The 20,232-nt window shown below is 37.5% G+C and overlaps 1 protein-coding gene across 2 annotated transcripts in view; it reads right to left on the bottom strand.

The window, feature by feature from the left end:
* Arhgap32 (Rho GTPase activating protein 32) overlaps window positions 1-20,232 on the bottom strand; it is a 154,424-nt gene that overhangs the window by 70,827 nt on the left and 63,365 nt on the right. For both annotated transcript variants that reach the window (XM_051156130.1, XM_051156129.1), the window contains 4 exons: window positions 11,927-12,064; window positions 7,077-7,169; window positions 5,985-6,107; window positions 2,365-2,442 (listed from right to left, as the gene is read on the bottom strand). In XM_051156130.1, the coding sequence (XP_051012087.1) occupies window positions 2,365-2,442; window positions 5,985-6,107; window positions 7,077-7,169; window positions 11,927-12,064 (432 nt within the window). The remainder of the gene's footprint in view (window positions 1-2,364; window positions 2,443-5,984; window positions 6,108-7,076; window positions 7,170-11,926; window positions 12,065-20,232) is intronic.

The following is a 20,232-nucleotide window of genomic DNA, read 5'->3' as shown; positions in this document are numbered from 1 at the left end:
AAAATTATATATATATATATATATATATATATATATATATATATATGGAGGCTATATTTGAATCTATGAATATAGGTGCCCACAGAGTCCAGAAAAGGACACCAGATGCAGTAAAGCTGGAATTACAGGTGATTGAGAGCTACCAGATGTGAGTGATAGGAACTGAACTTGGATCTCTGTAAGAGCAGTATGTGCTCTTAACTACTGAACCATCTCTTCGGTCTCCTCTAGTGACTTTAAAAAGAATTAGCCTAATGAACTAATCAATGAAGGTCTTAATGAAATAATTAGAAGAGTAGTCTATGCCTACACTACTCAACAAGTATTCACTATATAAATGAGGAAAGCTGCTACTATTATAATCATATAATTAAGATGTTGAAACAGGATATGAGAATTATAAGCAGAACCTCCGATTTTAGTATGAAATTTAAGTTCAAAGGAAACAAACAGCACATCTAAGGCTATAGAGCAAAAGCTGATGGTAATGTGAAGACCAAACCTTGATTAATTTTAAAGCCAATTTGGTTTTGGTCACTTCTTTTTCTTAGCACTGACTTATTTGAACCACACTCAACATGCACGTGAATGCATGTTAGATCATCTGGGTGGAAGGCAGGTCAACTCTGGAGAGTTGCTTCTCTCCTCCACTATGCAAAGCCCAGGGATTGAACTTGGGCTGTTAAGTTTGGCAGTAGATGCCTTTCCTCCTAATTCATCTCACTGGGCCAAGAACTGACCCCCTAATAGAAAAAAATGATACCCTAGTCTCCTACTCAGTCTTATATTTTATCAAAAGCATTTATTACTACTCAGAGCACTGAGGAAATTAGAAGACTATTCTAATTACACAAACAAGGTGTGCAGCAACGTGACAATGATTGTTTTCTGATCTTAAGAAATTAAACTGCCATCTATACTTTAAAAAGTGAGAACACTAAAATGTTCAAATAAAAGCATTTAAACTTTTAACATTAGTATTAATAATTATTGAGAAAAATAAATTTAAGCCTAAAAAGAGCACTTAACATTTCTGTCTTCACACAATTAACCTTGACAACAAATCTATGAGGTAAAATAAAGTACTGTGGTCTCCATTTGATAAGACACAGCATAAAAAATATGCCCAAGATAGCACAAAACAAAAGTCAAGCTGATTGGTATCAGAGCTCATCTAATAATATTTTCTAAATATGTGCATTTCATACAAAGCTAATAATCAGAATTTTTAAATACGTAAAGCTTAAAATAGTTATATAATAGCTAACAAATATCATGTCTATAATACATTTTATATAATGTTTTTGTAACAGTTTTATAGAGAAACTATAACTACCAGCAACAAGACCCCTGCAAAACAAAGTAAAACCCACAGTGGCTCAGTGGGTAAGAGCACTGCCTGCTCTTCCAAAGGTTCTGAGTTCAATTCCCAGCAACCACATGACCACATAGTAGTTCACAGACATCTGTAATGTGATGTGATGGCCTCTTCTGGCCTGCAGGTGTACATGCAGGCAGAACACTGTATACATAATGATAAATAAATGAATCTTTAAAAGAAAAACCCACAGGGTACAGATAAAGAATATAATTTTTAAGACATTTTCAAAGACTAGTCTATGTAGTTTTAGTTTGTTTGTTTGTTATGTTTTGTTTTTTGTTTTCTGAGACAGGGTTTCTCTGTGTAGCGTTGGCTGTCTTAGACTTACTTTGTAGATCAGGCTGGCCTCGAACTCACAGCGATCCACCTGCCTCTGCCTCCCAAGTGATGGGATTAAAGGCGTGTGCCACCACACCCAGCTACTCTATGTAGTTTTAAAAGATAAAGTCATATAAATATCAGTGTGAGGTCATTAGATGCTATTTTGATGAAGCAGCCAAGTGGTTAAAAGCTGGAAACTGCTAATAGAAGCCACTGTCAAGTCTCAAAACTGTTGAAACATATGTGGAAAAGATAAACGAGACAGCTTCCAATTCTACTGGTCTGTCATCAGCACACTACAATAACTCATTTTTTTTTTAATAGAAAGAATTGATCAAACTGAGAAAATTCGAATGGAAAATGTGAATCAGTATTTAAAACAGAATTAAGGCTGATCAATAGTTCTGATCACCTGGAAAGTGGTCCTCAAGCCTGAAACTCCCCATTCTGGCTCTAGCCAGTTCAGAGGAGGGGAAGAAAAATCAGCTTGGTACAACCAGATGCAGGAATCAAGGCTCCCACCATCATCACCCATATCTTTTAACCACTGCAAACAACATTTCTGACGATGACTCTGGGCACATTTTGTAATCAGCAACACTAAGGGAGCATATACAAAATATTCTTTGAGCTTTTTCACATCCTGTGTTTGTGTGGCTTACCTGAAATCCGTGCTTGCCTCTCCACCATGTACTCAATACTTTGGGAGGCATGTCAATAACGGAAACGATGTCTCCCACCTACGAGAATTAAAATTTTAGGTAAAACATTTTTGCATAAATTTTAAACCAATTGTTACATTTATAATTAAGATATGAATTGTATAAAAGAGCAAAGCACTATTGTATACTTTAATAAATTCTGGGAAAACATATTGACTTTTAAAAATAATTTTAATAAGCCGGGTGCAGCAGCATACTCCTGCAATCCCAGCACTCAAGGAGGCAGAGGTAGGCAGATCTCTGTGAGTTCAAGGCCAGCCTGGTCTACGAAGGAAGTCCAGGACAGCCAGGGCTACACAAAGAAACCCTGCCTCAAAATAACAATAACAATTATTGTTATTATAATTTTTAATTACTATTATTTTTTATTTTAGTAGTCTTACCTTTTACTAAAGGGTATTATATTGAAAGCTAAATAGCACAAAACTGACCAGTTAACACATATACAGTAACTTTAAAACACTAGATTTGAACATATTTTTTAAAATATTTATTTATTTTTCTGCATATGAGTGTTTTGTATGTATGAAAACCCTATGTGTATCAATCAGGTACCTAGAGAGATCAGAAGAAGACATCAGACCCCCTGGAACTGGAACTATAGATGGTTCTTAAATGTCTATGGGATATGAAAACTGAATTGGACCTTGTAAAAGCAACGTGTGTTCTTGGCTGCTGTATCATCTCTCTAGCCCAAGTATAACATATTTTTAAAGCCAGGTTATCACTCCATCACCATCACTTCTGTTAAAACAGTTTCCAACTCAGGTGCTTTTGCTTTACCACGTTCAGTGTAAACTTTGTATGATTTTCTTTTATGATGCTGGTGAACACTGACAGCCATGTGATCAGAGGCAAGCAACATATATTCTAATTCTAGAGAGCAAAACCAAGAGACTTGGGTTATGTGCATCAATTCATTTCTGAGTCAACAGTACTTTCATTTTACTGAGACATCAGTTAAGGAGCTGTTGAACATTCTTCCTGCTGTTACCGAAGGCATCTCTAAAAAATGCTTTAAAAATAGCATTAAATGCACACATTTGGAGGAGAATCTTTATTGTTTTTTAATACTTTTATTTTATAACATATGTATAAAACAAACTACACACAGCAGAGAGGACCATGTGACAGTCATGAGAATAATGAGCTCTATACATGTTACATTTATAGTGGCTTGGACATCTGCATTCGTCTTGTTTGAAGTAAGTGTTTTTCCTGTCTTGTTGGGTCTAGATTTCCGAATGAGATTCAGTATCTATCTTATCTCAACTTTAATAGCTTAACTTCTTTATCTTGATCTAAAATCAGAATCTTGATCAGAATCTTTAAATACTGATTACCATGTGCATACAAGCACAACACAAAGTACCTGACCATATCTTATTTAATCACATAGGAAGAAGCTTGAGATGAGATCATAGTAAATGTAAAGCCTGATAACGTCAATATTTGTAGATGATACTTATCGCCACTAAAGAATAAGATTTCTTCAGCGTGAAAGGTAAATGTCTAAGTTTATAGAAATGAACAAAGTCATAAACACAGAAATTTTCAATTATATATTTAAGAGAACCTATAATCTTTATTTTAAAAAATACACATATGGGCAGGACTAATTGGACTTAACCTGTTACTGCAAAAGGAAAGTGTTAGGGAAGAGCTGAGGAGGAGGTAAAGGAAAGAAATGGAGGTGGACAAGATCATAATTATTTATATACACGTATGAAATTCTCAGAGAATCTTTAAAATAAATAAAAATCTTTTAAACAGTAATAAACTTCAAAAAATATTTATTAAGTATTGAAATGATGATGTATGAAATGATCATGGCTTTTTATTTTTATCATTATGTTTCATGATATAACTTGTAATGAAACATCCAAAATTAATTTTATCTATCTATCTATCTATCTATCTGTCTACCTACCTACCTACCTACCTGCCCACCTATCTATCTATATATCTATTGAAAGAAGGTCCACTAATTAGCCCTAAATGTAGAATTCATTACTTATTTATTTATTTTATTGGGAGAAAGTCTCACTAAGTAGCTCTAAATGTAGAATTCACTGCATCAACAGTCTGGCCTCAAACTCAAGAGTCCTGCTGTCTGTCTCCTAAGTGCTGGGACCAAAGGCATGTGCCACAATGCCTGGCATAAAAATTAATTTCTTAACAGAGATTTATTTTATGACAAAGTATTATTTGTCTGTACAGATAAATTCCAAAGTAAGAATCAAAATAAGGAAAGAGAAATGCTGATGGCTAGCAGGGCTAAGTACACAAGAGCACTGTTACTACTACAGCTCGTGTTCAGGAATCTGTCTTTTTGTTTACACTAATTTCTTGGATTATAAATACCAAATCTTCAAAGTCGTGTTGGTTAAGAGTCATGGCATATTTAATATGAGAACAGTTATTATTCTATGCTATAAAACTGTTACCTTGTTCTTCTTTTATTGCCCAATCAGCACACATTTTCTGACTACTTATTATACACCAAGAACTATCATAAATATAGAGAATTAAAATGAAAATCACACAGATATGTTTCATCCCTCAGCACAATCAAATTTTGCATTCTCATGGTAAACATCTTGAGTTAGATGTTGTATTTCTTTTTTTCAATTTTTATTAGCTCATGTTTGCTGTACAAAATAACATGTTTCATTATATATTTTACATGTATACTCTGTCTTCTGGTCATTTTCCTCTTACCCTACCATCTCTTACCCTATCCCCAACTGGCTTCCTTCCCTCTACTTTTGTATTTGATAGATGATGGGCAGACATTTAATTCTAGATTCCATATATGAAAGAAAATATGTGAGATATTTCTCTTTCTGAGTCTGGCTTATTTCACTTAAAATGTTGGTTTCCAGTTCCCTCCATTAACCTGAAAATGACATAACATTGTTCTTCATAGCTGAATACAACTGGATTGTGCACATATAAATTTTCCTTCTCCATTCATCTGCTGATGGACAGATAGACTGATTCCATAACTTGGTTACTGTGACTGAAGTTGCAATAAGTGAATATTACACGGCTTATTGGTAAATAAAAAACTGTTAGCATTTATGTTGTCTCATTATCGGTCAATATGTATTTTCAGAGGAAAAAACTTAACCTTATCCTTTTGCATATGATAGCAAGAAACACTCATTTTACTCTTAGTTTCTCCTTTGATCACTCAGCTTCCCAATAAAACCTAGACATTGTGCTTGCTGAGAGGGACAAGAAGACAGCCATGACTGTATGTCAGTGATATGATGAGAGCCACTCTGAACAGCATCCGACCCTCCTTTGGAGTATCTGATTCCCATGGAGATAGACCAAGGATGACTTCCTTGGGAGGCACTGACACTGAAAACTGAAGAATGATTATATTCAATTAGTTAAACAAAATTAGAAAGTCTTCTAGGCTGAAAGATAAAAAACTCCAAAAAAATCTTGTGACTTTATTTTTTTTTATTAAGTGAATTATTAAAACAGCTGGAGACAAGCTATAAAGGCAGCGAGGGCCGGAGAACAATGAGCACGCTCTGGTTATTTACCTCCAAGGTCAGCTCGTCAGGAGCCCGAGCCGTGTAGCGCTTGATCACGTGGGCAGCACCAACAGCAGGAGTGTTGATAGATGACTCCTCGTGAACTAGAAGATGGTTTCCCTTATTGTCAATCTACAATAAAAGCCAAGTACCAGAGAATGTTCAAAGACACAGGACTTGCCCAACCATAAATGAAAATTCAATTTAGAGAGGTAAGTACCAAAAGTCTTTTAAAAAGAAAACAAAAGACAAAAAAACCCTGCCATTTATGGGAGCATAGCAAGACAGCTCAGCAGGTAAACACACTTGCCAAAAAGCCTGATCAGGTTATGTTTGATGCCTTCGGGCCTACATGGTGGAAAAGAGAAGCAACCTCTGTAAGTCTACTTTCCACACAGGCTCTGCGGCATGTGTATGCCCCATCCCAAAATGTAACAAAATCCTTAAAACCCTATCACATACTAGGTAGCTAATATAAGGCAGTACATGTACTGTGCATATAATGTATAAATTTAATTTAATTCTTATAATGCCAAAATACACTATCATTGCCTTCATTTGAAGGTGAAAATTAAAAAGTGGAGAAAGTTATGTAATTAAACTCTTTTTCTAAGATCATTCAACCAATAATGTCAAAGTCATGCTTTTAGTGCAAACAAGCTGGCTCCCTCTTATCCTTCCTTGTAGTGTCTCAATTTTTACTGGGAGAAACTAATTTATATAACAATTAAATTTTTAATTTAATAATTAATAATTAATTTTTTTAATTAAAGAGAAAGATGTAATACCAAAATATCAGATGTGATGCTGGAGAGATGGCTCGGTATTTAAGAGCACTGGCTTTTCATGCTGTGTGTAACTTTAGGTCCAGGATATCTGAAGCCCTCTTCTGGCCATTTTGGGCACCAGGCACATAAAGAGCACACAAACACACATGCCAGCAAAACACCCATACATATTCAAATGAAAAAACATCAGTCACTAATCCTCCTAGAACATACTTTGCTTCTTTATTTGTGAAACTCATCCACTATCAAATTACTAGCAAATTCCTTAAGTAAATAACTTTAGAATAAATTTCAGAGATGATCAGACAGATACCTCCATCCAGGTGAGCGCCGGCCCGCAGTTGATCTTGTTGCCGGCAATAGTTGAAAGGCGTGACAGGTAAGCTGTGAGCATCTGAGTCACCGACTGAAAAGAGAGACTCACGGTAACAGGGGGCAAGCAGCTCTGCTTCAGACAATCATGCAAACTGACAATTATGAAAGAAAAACACTGCAGAGCTTCAGGCATGTAAGAATTACACCGGTAGGCGTGGTAGCACACCTTTAACCCCACTGACACAATGGCACTTTACGGAGTAATTCAGCCACTGTCTAATATGGGATTCTTTTTTTTTTTTTTTAGCTTTTAACACCTCATCATCAAGGGCCATATTCCATAGCTTCTAATTTTATGACTTTCTTTTTGTATTTCGTATTGAAAACACAAAAGGAGTTTATTAAAAGCTACATCTGTGGCTTTTCTGCCTAACTTTCTCCATATTCCTGGGATCCTACACCACAGTATAGCTCGGTGTTCTGGGAGACGACAATCTGCGACAGAATGATGATACAGAACCAAGTCTTTCCCGCTTGCTCACCCTCCCCCTCCTGACCACAGACAATGCGAACAGACAAGCTCCTGCTCCTGACATTACTATGCTTTCCTTCCTGATGTCTGACATTTCTCACCAAATAGACCGCATCTCTCTGGAAATGTAAGGCAAAATATTTCCTTTCTTCAGAAGTTGTTGTTGTTGTTTAATGTGTTTTTGTTTGTTTGGTTTGTTTTGTTTTGTTTTTTGGGGGAGGGTAAGTGGTGTGGTTGTTTTTGTTGTTTTGGTCAGGAAGAAGAACAGAGTCACAGATTTGTAGCAAAAGTGGAGTTCTTGCTATGCTAAATCTGATCTTCTGGGATTTTTTTTAAGACTCTGGAACAGGTTTCTAAGAGGAATGTGGTTTAATGGGAGGATGTAAGGGATGGGATAACAATTGAGATGTAACATGAATAAATTAATAAAATACATATTTAAAAAAAAGAGTTTGGAAATTTGGGGTAGGAAAGACCTAGAATGCCAAAGCAGAGCTGAACGAGCCATTCTGGTAGGAGTTTGAAGGTCAGGATGTGGAGGGAAATGTGCAATGGGAAGGGATAGCCCAGGAGGACTCACAGAGGAGTCTAGGAGAACTGGATGAGAGGCCATTCAGGGTATATTCTTTCAAAGAGTCCAGATATGTTCTACCTGTGTCTCCAGAACTAGAGGCTGAGTTCAAAAGCAATGGCCTTTTTGATGGCAGGGGAAATATCAGGCAAGCCAACATTTGAGGCTGTGTTGTAATTATTGCTCATTCAGATCTACAACGTCAGAGAGTAATAGGTAGAACACAAAGAAACTGAATAATGTAGGCACCCAATGAAAGCTGTGTGAGCAAGCTTAAAGCTGTTTTTAAAAAGCAAAGTATAAATAGCAAAGCAAAGCATAAATAGCAAAGATCTATAACTGCTAAGGGAGATACCACCATTAAAGAGGAACCTTCTATTCCCACACAATAGGAAAGTATACTGAGGGCAAGATCCTATGCTCCAAAGGTACTGTAACTGTGAACATGCTAATTTATTTGAAAGTAAAGAGCCTAAGTGTGAAACACCAGTGGAGTTTCTGACTCACGGAAAGCAAATGACTAGAAAGTGCTTCCCCAGATCAGCACACAGAAGCTGCTAAGCTGTGCTGCTCAACATGCATAAACCAATCTCCAACCAACCAGGAACCTTCCTCCTTGGTGGCTAACTTTCATAACACTGGAACGTGCTATGCAAGCTTCAGGTAGAGTGTGAGATTAATGGAGAAAAGATATTGCTGGTCTTACTCAGAGCTGGGCTTTGCATGTTACAATACCTACATGCCAGGTAAGAAGTGCCCACTTGTCCAATAGTGGTAAAACTGATATGGCATAACTAAGCACTTTCTGATTGGATTGGATGTCTTCTCCACGGAGGAATTTGATGTCTGGTATCAAGCAATTCTGTATCAAAAGTTCACATATGGCTTCCATAGTCATAGGCCCTAAGACAGAGTGTGTTATGGTTATCTTGCCAAATGGCCATGATATCTGTCAAATTGCCTATGTGAACATCCATAGATGGGAGGCACTGCTCTCTCTCATCATTGGTTACAGAAGCTTTGCAGGGGCCAGTGGGCAGCAGTTAATGCAAACAGTGTCTAAGTGTTAAGAAGCATCAGATTGTTCAGCACTCAGGGAGACATTTTCATCAAGTACTCCTACCCCATGCCCTGGAAGAGTCAGAGAAAGGCTTGGAAGGGGAAACAGACAGTTTATGTGCTAGAGAAGAGGGAGAAGTGCTATGAAATGCTGTCTTCTAGATATGAAATGGCCATTGCACTCATCACACTAGCTATGGTCACTTGCACAAGACCCACACAAAATCAACCCACCCAAAACTACAGCATAGATCAGGAGACAATGTCCAGGCCCCACTCTTTACTGAGGAATAGCTGGCCGATAGTAGACTTAGGGGCACAGGGAGAACCACTCTGCCTGGAGGATGTGGCCACTGGTAGGTTCCCAGTGCTACAGTGAGTGACCACATACCCACACACATACAGTCAGCACTAAGTGGACTTAGAGGGCTGTCAAAAGAAGACATGGAGGGGATTGTTTTGGAGGGTATAAGGAAGGTAGAAGGGGAAATAAAGCCCATGTATTTATTCTACTGTATACATGTATGACATTCTCAAAGAAGTTTTAAAAATTTTACATAACACCACCAAAAACAAAACTACAACCAGGAGAGCCAAGTTCCACCTGAAGAGGCAGCAGAACATGTCAAGAGTCGTCTACATGGTGCTAATTTTTCAGGCATGAATGATGAAAAATTGAAGAATTCACGGTATGGCTCCACAGTTCCTAAGAGCCATGAAGCCAAATGAGTGGCAGGGTCAGATTGCCTGAAGAGGCACCAAAAGGTCATTGTGTAAAGCTATGAAAGTGACCTGTAAGCTGCAATATATGTTGAGAAGCCAGAACCATGGGATGTCCACTTAAGAAAGCTGCATTCATGAAGCAAAGCCAGGTCAAGAGAAATGCCTGCTGTAGGCAGAAGAGCTGGAGGGGTGGCACTGCCTAAGTCCTTTATAACTAAGGTGATCCCATTACCAGTCTCAGGTGCCAGATACTGAGCTTTTAGGATTTCCCCTGAAGGTTTTGTTCTTTCTTTAGTCAAGTCTTTCTTTGCTCTGCCCTATTCCTCCTGGGAATGCTACTCTGTGACATTATTTATTGGAATTATGTCAATTCAAGCTTTAATTATACAGGGCGTCACATTTAAGAGAATGCCCTGAGTTTCAGAAAAACAAAAACTGGGCTTTTGAAAAATACTGGTACTGTGAAAGGCTATAGGAACTTCTGAAGATGGACCAAATGCATTTTGCACTGAGAGATGACTGTGAAACTACAGGGCCAAGAACAGAGTGTCGTGGGCTTGAATGTAAACTATTTCCCACTGTCTAATGTGTTTCAAAACTTGATTCTCAGAAGGTGGTGATGTCTGGAAAGGCTGTGAGCCTTCAGGAGGTGCTGCCTTGATGAACAAAATGGGTGACTGGGGACGGGCCTAGAGGCTTCTTCATAGCCCAGATCTACTTCCTGTTCACCCTTTGATGCAATGTGACAGGCCGGCCTCCTGTTCCTGCCACCATGACTTCTCTACCTTGCTGCCATGTCTTCTTGACATGACGTGCTGAGTGTCTCTGAAAGAGGAAACCTAAGTAAACCCTTTCTTCCTTAGGCGCCTTATGTTAGGGTATTCTGTCACACCAACAGAAGAGTAGCTGATGTGTGAGGCTTTTCACTCAGTGATAAGGTAGTGTTTAATGGACCCATTGAAACTGAAGACATGGCTTTCTTTAGCTCTAAGAAGTTTATTATATCAATTTTTAATCATTCCCTTACACCCTATCTCCTCCTATAATTCCTATGAGTAAAGACTGCTCTGTACCTATTGCTTACAGTTTCAGATACCCTCTCACAACCTGTACCTATTGCTTACAGTTTCAGATACCCTCTCACAACTTCTCTTAACTTCCTGCCCCTTTCGGGGGCTATGAGGTTATGATGTGGTGTCCCAGATCACTAATTCTCCGTAGCTGTCTCCTTTATGTATGCAGTCCAGTTATTCAGGGCTGCTATTATTAATGTACATGGTATTTGATTTCTAAGATCTGATTATTTTATTTTACAAAAATATGCTCTTGTTTCTTGGGATTCTTCTCCCTTAGAAGGAAATAATCTTACTTCTAAAGGCCTTCTGCAATGTCCTCAGTTATTTGTTTACTCAGTGTTTGTGTGTAAGATTTCTACTTACCCTGTTCTACAGTCATCCTATACAAGGTTTATGGCTATTTTTCATTTTCCCATAAAATGTATCTCATTTACTTTCAAATATTACTCCTGCTTTTTAAAATTCTAATTGTACTTTCTATTATGGGCATGATAAAGAATTTCTTCTCTATACAAATGGTTAAAATTATTTTATGTTTTTAGAAAGGAAGTGAAATGAGTACATGGGCACAGCCTGCCATCAAAACAAGGCCAACAGCGCTGCTTCCGCATACACTGCACTCGTAATGAATTCTTTTCATGTCTTTGGCTTTCATATTTTCATATTCCTTAGAAGAATCTGCTAATACATATTGGCTATGTACATTATCACTATAAGGCTTCCCACCCTTATATAATATTCAATGACACTTGTTTATTTATGAACATCTTAGCAGTCTCTCTTCTGAAATAAGCAATCCCAGGAATGATCATAGGTGCTCTTCTGTTCCACACAGAGCAAAACTTTGGCTAATTCGTGTATTATTATTTCCTCATCTAAATGATTACCTCAGGACTGTCCTTCAGGATGTCAGACCGGGGAAGCTCTGCGAGCTGGGAGAATCGTCGGTCATAAATGCAGAGATGAAGATGTTTATCAAGCACCCGAAAATCTTCGTAACTTCTTTTAACAATCCAACTTTTGCCCTGTGAGTCAAGAACAAAATTCCAATAAGTTTGTTTTTCTTCAAAATGCTTAAGAATCATGACTTTACTTTCTAATGGTATCTTATTCATAAGGTTGTATATTTCCTAAATAGGAGTTTCTATTAACTTAAAGATAAGTAGTTCAGCTCCAAACACTCCAGTAAATTATATAATGAAAGATCAATATTTTAAAAATAAGATGGAACTCTCCATTTGTCCTCTCCTTACTATTTTCCAAAGTTTACTGCTACTTATTAAAAATAACTGCTAAATAGTAAGATAGCATGCAACTCTAAATCTATAGAAAGGAGCACTGAATGACTTTAAGCAATAGAATATTTCCTGAAGTCAAAGAAATATAAAAATAATGTATTGATTAGTTAGTATGGTAGAAAAAGCAGGAGTTCCTTGAAGGAGAAGAGAAGAAAGGAGAGGAGAGAAGAGGAGAGAAGAGGAGAAGAGAAGAGAAGGGAAGAGGAGAGGAGAGAGAAGAGAGGGAAGGGGGGGAGGGAGGGGAAGAGAAGGGAAGGGAAGGAGGGAAGGGAAGGGAAGGAAGGGAAGGGAGGGAAGGGAGGAAGGAAGGGAAGGGAAGGGAAGGGAAGGGAAGGGAAGGGAAGGGAAGGGAAGGGAAGGGAAGGGAAGGGAAGAATGAACCAGGAAGCAGGCATTTGGGAGAGTCAGTTTCCATATATGCCCATATAGGCTGGTCAGCACCTCACCCCCAATGTAGAAGGGTAAACTGGCCACATCTCTCCAGCAGTTTCCTTTCCCACTCCTTCTTTTTCACTCAACCCTAGCAGTTCTCATTAATGCCTAATATTCTGAAGCATCCAATCAGAATGTATGCAGTCATTATGTTGGATTTTTTTTTTAAGTCTTAAATATCTAGAGCTCTAGACTTTTGGATAGCAATGTGCTAGAAGCCAGCTGGCAAAATAAACTGCTTCCTGATAAGAAAAGCCTTAGGGCTCCAGTTTCTTGGACTAGAAACCCTGCTACATTATCACCAACACCTTGTATGACTAACACTAGAAAATAAACTCAAAATCAAAACTACTAAATTACACTTCTCATGAGACATTAAATTCAAAGAGAAAAAAGAGCTCAACTTAATTGCAGAATACACCACACACAAACCAGTCCCGCAAATGGCACAGAAATGGCATCAAGAAACCCCGGTCACAAAGATACGAGTCTCTTAAGGGGGTGGACCCCAAGTTCCTGAGGAACATGCGCTTTGCCAAGAAGCACAACAAGAAAGGCCTGAAGAAGATGCAGACAAACAACACAAAGGCAGTGAGTGCCCGTGCAGAGGCCATTAAGGCCCTTGGGAAGCCTAAGGCCATTAATCCCAAGATGCCGAAGGGCTCAGCCGGCTCGCTTTCATCGCTCATCCCAAGCTTGGGAAGAAGATTCGAAGCTACATGAGCAAGGGTCGTCGGCTGTACCAACCACAGCCCAAGGTACAAACCAAGGCGAACGCCGCAGCTAAGGCCCAGGCTGCAGCCCCAGCTCAGGCTCCCGAAGCTGCCCAGGCCCCTGTGAAGGCCCCATAGAAAAGGCTTCTGCCTATGTGAAGACAGATGGACTGGTGTGACACACCCACCTACACACTATTTACAGAATAATAATCTGATTTAAACTGGGCAGTAGCCCGAAATAAACAATTCCCAAAAGAAGTTATACAAAGAACAGGTACATGAAAAAAATTATCAGTATCATTACTTAGAAGTAAAATGCAAATTAAATTTACAAAGAGGCATCACCCCACTCAGGTTAGAATTCTTATCACACTAAGCAGGCTAAAGGTGACAAATACTGAAGAAGACACGAGGAAAGGTAACCTTTACATGTTAGTGGTAGGAGTCTAAATTAGTCTGGCTATTATGGAAAAAGAATGGAAGTTCCTCAATTTCAAATAATTATTATAAGATCAAGCAACCCCAATACTGGGCATATATCTTAAGTAATTTATATCAATATGTCAAAGAAATACCTATATTCCTCTTTAAAGACCATCTTAAGAAAACAACCTTGAATAATAGAGAATTATTCCATTATATATTCCATTATAATACACACACACACACACACACACACACACACACACACACAGTGTTTAACTTCAAAAGAAAAGGCAAGTGTAACAAGGATGATATAGACACTCAATAGCAGTTATCAGAGGCTGAAGATTAGCATACGGAGAGAAAAGTACAGGAGGTACTGGTAAACAGTGTGGAGCCGTAGTGAGACAGGAGGACTAAATGGTTAAGTACTAAAGGTAGAAAATATAAACTAAGAATGAAATTATGAAAATATAGTCAATCTGGTACCCTTGGGATGCTATGCAGGTATGTAAACCATATCTTTAAAAAGAACTTTAAAACACACATTGGGGCTGGAGAATGGCTCAGAGGTTAAGAGCACTGACTGCTCTTCTGGAGGTCCTGAGTTTTAATTCCCAGAAACTACATGGCGGCTCACAGTCTTCTATGTGATCTGATGCCCTCTTCTGGCCTGCCGATGTACATGCAGGCAGAGCACTATATACATAATAAATAAATAAATCTTTAAAAACACACATACAAACACACATACTTTGAGCTTTGTAATTGATCAGCCAATCTTAAGTTCCATTTTGGTGTAATATTACCAAGCACCCACAAAAGTAAAAATCCTCACAAAAATAATCTTTTTTTAAGGTTAAATACTATTCCTTTGTGTGTATAATGGACATTGTACATACACACACATATGTACACACACAATTTTTAAAGACAGAAATGTTGGGGGGGGTATTGGCAAGATAGCTCAACAGTTAACAGAACTGGCTCCTCTTCCAGAGGACCTTGATTCAATTCCTAGCACCCATGTAACAGCTCATAACTGTCTCTCTAGTTCTAAAGGATTTCTTACATATGTTCTCTTACATATGCACACACAGGTAAAAAAACAACCACATATATAAAATAAATACAATTTTTAAAAATGCAAGGTGAAAACACATCAATCTTCTGTTCAGCTGGAGATTTACCAATCTCTGTATCCCAGTACACAAATCTAGCCAGTAGCAGACTCAGTCACCAGAATAGATTACTTACAGATAGACTAATGCACTTCTCAGATTCACTGAACACTTAGTGCGCATTCTGGGATATAAAACATACTATATCAAGTTTAAAAGGATAGGGACCATATAATGTTTGTTCTCAGGGCATTAGGAATACATGTCTAGGGGCTGGAGAGATGGCTCAGAGGTTAAGAGCACTGGCTGCTCTTCCAAAGGTTCTGAGTTCAATTCCCAGCAACCACATGGTGGCTCACAACCATCTGTAATGAGATTTGGTGTCCTCTTCTATTGTGCAGGTGTACATGCAGGCACAACACTCTATACATAATAAATAATAAATCTCAAAAAAAGAATACATGTCTATAATGTCTACAACTGAAATCCAGAAGGTAAAACAAAACCAATTCTTTGAAAACATCAATTAAGACTGACGAGCTTCTAGTCAGTTTAGCTGAAAAGGAGAGGTAGATAAGGAAAGAAAGATAGATAAGGAAAGGAAACAAACCATTAATATAAGAAATAAATTATAGACATATCACTAGATGACAGACACAATAGGGAAATATGCACAACTCCAGAGCCTGCCAAACTTACACATGAAGAAATATACATTGAGTAAGTGTAAGTTACTGAATCAATAGTTAATATATTAAATGCCTCAGGTAGAAATTATAGGACATATCTAGAATCTGTTCTAGAAAACAATAGAAGAGTGGGACACTGCCTAACGCAGTCTGAGAGGCCAACATTAGCGTACTTGTAAAATTAGACAAAAGCTTGTTATCCAAAGTATAAAGAGAATTCCTAAAGCAGAAAAAGAACAGTCTATTTAAAAAGCAGGGAAAAAAATTTAACAGACACCTCACCAAAAAGATACAGATAAGAAATAAAAAGCATGTGAGAAATTCCATAACACCTACATCACTACAGAGCTGAACATTCAAGCACGGCCTTTACTGGGACGGCCGAAATCCAAAGCTCTAGCAATGTCCAACACAGACAAGGCATGGAGCAGCAGGGATTCTCCTCCAGTACTGAGAAGAATACAAAATGGTACACTCAATCTAGAAACAAAAGCTGGCATATATGACTAAACATACTCTTACCATGCAAACCAGCCTCATTCCTTTTGACTTTGAATTAAAAATTTATGTCCACATAAATTCCTTCAAGGAAGTGTTCATAAGTAACTTTACTCATAACTATCCAAACTTGTAAGCACCCAAGATGCCCTTCTGCAGTGGCAGGAAAGAATGGGCCAGGCACACAGAGGAACAGTAGTCAGTGCTAAACAGAAATGAGCACTCAAGCCACAAAAGATGCAGGAAGCTCCTCAGGCACACATGCAGTGCCAATACTTAATCAGTACATGCAATTTCCTTTCAACTGTCTTTATGAGATTCAATGAATCATAACTTCTTACATTTCCAAAACACTTGTTTTATGTGTACAGGGGTTTTGCCTGCATCTCTGTCAGTGCATGAGTATCTGGTACTATGCAAGCAAGAAGACAGCATCAGATTCCTTGTAACTGAAGTTACAGATGATCCACTGGGTACTGAGTACTAGGAACTGAATCAAGGCCCTTGAAAAACTACCCATGCTGCTAACCACTGAAGGCCCTCGATAGCCCCAAATCATACCATAATTTTAAATACTAATTTACTTTCTGTATGAGAAACTGTTTCCATCAGACAATCATCAGTTTTATTTACTGAAAGGCTTACATTTGCATTTGCAGAGTCAATGTGAATTGTTATTCACATATTCACATAAAGATATAGAACTCCTCTGACACAGAGAAATTTTAAAGGCTCTTTTGCAAATGAGGACATGTGAAGAAGGCCCAATTATGGCATCCTAGAATGATAAAATTATGGAGGCAAAAAGTCAGTGGTTGTGAAGGGCTTTTAGAAGGAAAATACAAACTAGCACATAAATTGTAGGGCACTATTTCTATTATTTTTTTTTTTTGTAATACTACAATGATGGATATGTGTCATTAAATTTTAATCCAAGCCCATGCTATAGAGTGCCCGAAGAGTAAGGTCCTATGTATACACTATGGGCTTTAGGTGACAATATGTCACTATAGAGTCATCAGTTCTTAATTGCATGGCTATGGATTTCTTTCAACTGCCTTTTAAAAAAAGATCCTGTGCAAAAGAAAGATGGCTCTCCTGCACAGTTTTTCATTTATGAAATCAGAACAGTACATAATGCATAATTTGAAAATCACCTGAATGTGTTCTCATTTACTGAGCAAAATTCTTAAACTAAGACCTTATGTTCTGAGCAAGGATAAAACAAGAACTTTAAGGCTTTATTTTGTACATTTATAATCTTCCTGTTTCTGTTTCTGGTAAGCATAAATAAAATAATAATTTGAATACTTTAGTTTGGTGTTGTAAAGGTACAATACGAAATCAAAGCAAAACCCTTCATTATACTGCTAAGAATTTAATTTGCTACTAATTTTTACTCTTAATTGTCACTAACAAGTAACTATTACCATTCAGTGATGCCAAAAATCAGACCTGAGAATAAAAGAATATATCTGCTATCCTTTCTGAGAACGGTCATTGCCTATGTTTTTAGAATTCTTTTGTTAAAGGAAAGTTAATCAGAAAAAAAATGACAGTTGCTATCAATTATGAAATTCAGTAAAAAGAAAGAAATACAACCTGAGCCTTAGACTGGACTATGCTCATAGAGAACCTTACTCAATTACTCAGCACCTGTGAGCAATGGTTTACTCATCTATGAAATGGAATAATAACACCTCCACCTCATAGAAGCTGTACAAAAAAAAGAAAGAAAGAAAAAAGAAAAGAAAGAAAAGTTTAAATCAGAAGACTAGCAATCTGCCTACATATTTTGTTCGCATACAGATGCTCTCCAAACGTCAATGCTCAATCCACTGTGGTAGTAATGGTATTTGCTAAATGGGCTGAGTTAGAGGCGATACTTAATACAAGGAACGCATTTCCGCAGTGGAATGTCAAGCATGGGAACACCAGACACAGAATATTTCAAGGCAGGGAGACATTCCCTTGAGACCAGCTGTCTGCTCCACTACCGTGACACAAAGGAACATTGACATTACTGTAATATGTATACTTAATCTGCAGAAAAATTAAACTAATCTAAATAAATTTTACAGGGAAAAGGTAGTTAGTATCTTTCAATAAAGATTATTAATGCCTGGGACTGAAAGATGGCTCAGCAGTTTAGAGTGCTTACTGCTCCTCCACACGACTCAAGTTTGATTCCCAGCACGCACATCACACTTACAAACTTCTTGTAACTCCAGTTTCAGGAAATCTCATCCCCCCCTGGCCTCTGTGCACCTGCATGTATGTTATGCGCATAAATTCATGTCAGCACACAGATAGACACACAAATAAGCACATCAGAAAACATTATCAAAAGTTGATCACATGCTTGGTCAAAAGCAAGTCTCAATATATACAAGAAAACGAGGGGGAAAAAACTGTATCCTATCAGACCACCACAAGTTAAAGCTGGATATCAAGAAAAGAAACAACAGAAAGTCTACAAACTCATGGAAACTAAATAACTTCTTACTGAACTACTTCAGGGTCAGTGTGGAAGTTTAAAAAAAAGAAAGAATTCGTAGAATTCAGTGAATATGAATGCACTACAACATACCCAAACGTATGGGACAAAATGAAAGCAGTGCTAAGAAGAAAGTTCATATCACTAAGTGCCTTCATAAAGCAACTGGGGAGATCTCATATTAGCACACTTGAAAGCTCTAGAACAAAAAGAAGCAAACACAACCAAGAAAAGTAGATGGCAGGTAATATTCAAACTCGGAGCTGAAATCAATAAAACAGACACAAAGAGAACAATACCAAAAAAAAAAAAAAAAAATCCCAAACAATCATTAGGTCATATTTCAAAAACCTGTATTCTACAAAATTGGAAAATCTAAAAAAAATGAACAATTTTGTCAATAGATACCACTTACCAAAGTTAAATCAAGATCAGATAAAGAAGTCAAAGAGAACTATAACTCCTAAGAAAACAGAGGCAGTCATTAAAAGTCTCCCAAAACAAGTCCACAATATTAGCAGATTTACAAAGAAGACCTAATACCAATACTCCTCAAATTATTCCACAAAATAGAAACAGAAGGGACATTGCCAAACTCATTTCGTGAGGTCATAGTCATCCTGATACCCAAACCACAAGAAGATTCAACAAAGAAATAATTACAGACCAACTTCCCTCACGAACATGGATGCAAAAATACTAAATAAAATACTTGCAATCTGAACCCAAGGACACATCAAAAAGATTATCCACCATGATCAAGGAAGGAGGCTTAATCCCAGAGATGCAGGGATGGTTCAACATACAAAAATCTGTCAATGTAAACCACCATATAACCAAACTGAAAGAAAACAAAAAATAAAAAATACATGATCATCTCATTAGATACTCAAAAAGCCTTTCACAAAACCCAACATATCTTCATGATAAAAGTCTCAGAGAGACCAGGAGTACAAGGAACATATTTAAAGATACTAAAGGTAATTTATAGCAAGCCGATAGCCAACATTAAATTAAATGGTGAGAAAAATCAATGTAATTCCACTAAAATCAGGAACAAGACAAGACTGTCTTCTCGCTGTGTATTGCTTCAATACAGTACTTGAAGTTCTAGGTGGAGCAGTAAGACAACTAGAGGAGATCAAAGGGATACAAGTTGGAAAGAAAAAGTCAAACTATTGCTATTTGCAAATGATATGATAGCATATATATATATATATAAAAGCAACCCAAAAATGTTAATAGAGAACTCCTACAACTGATAAATACCTTCACAAAGTGGCTGAATACAAGGTGAACTAAAAAAGTCAGCCCTCCTACATACAAATGACAAACAGGTTCTTCGTATGGCATGAATGAAGATTTACAAAGCACAGAACCAGCCCTAATTGTTCTGTGCATCTCCTATAATTTTAGGACTGTAGAATGCCTATATGTTTTCAGAACCAAAGAACCAGAAACTGACACTGGAGCAGAACTGAAAGGATTCATTCTTTTCAGCATGCTGGACGCTGACATC

The sequence above is a fragment of the Acomys russatus genome, chromosome 14 (assembly GCF_903995435.1).
Source record: "Acomys russatus chromosome 14, mAcoRus1.1, whole genome shotgun sequence".
Classification (NCBI taxonomy): Eukaryota; Metazoa; Chordata; class Mammalia; order Rodentia; family Muridae; genus Acomys; species Acomys russatus.
Note: the sequence above shows the minus strand (reverse complement) of the source record. Positions and strands in the feature narration are given on the sequence as shown.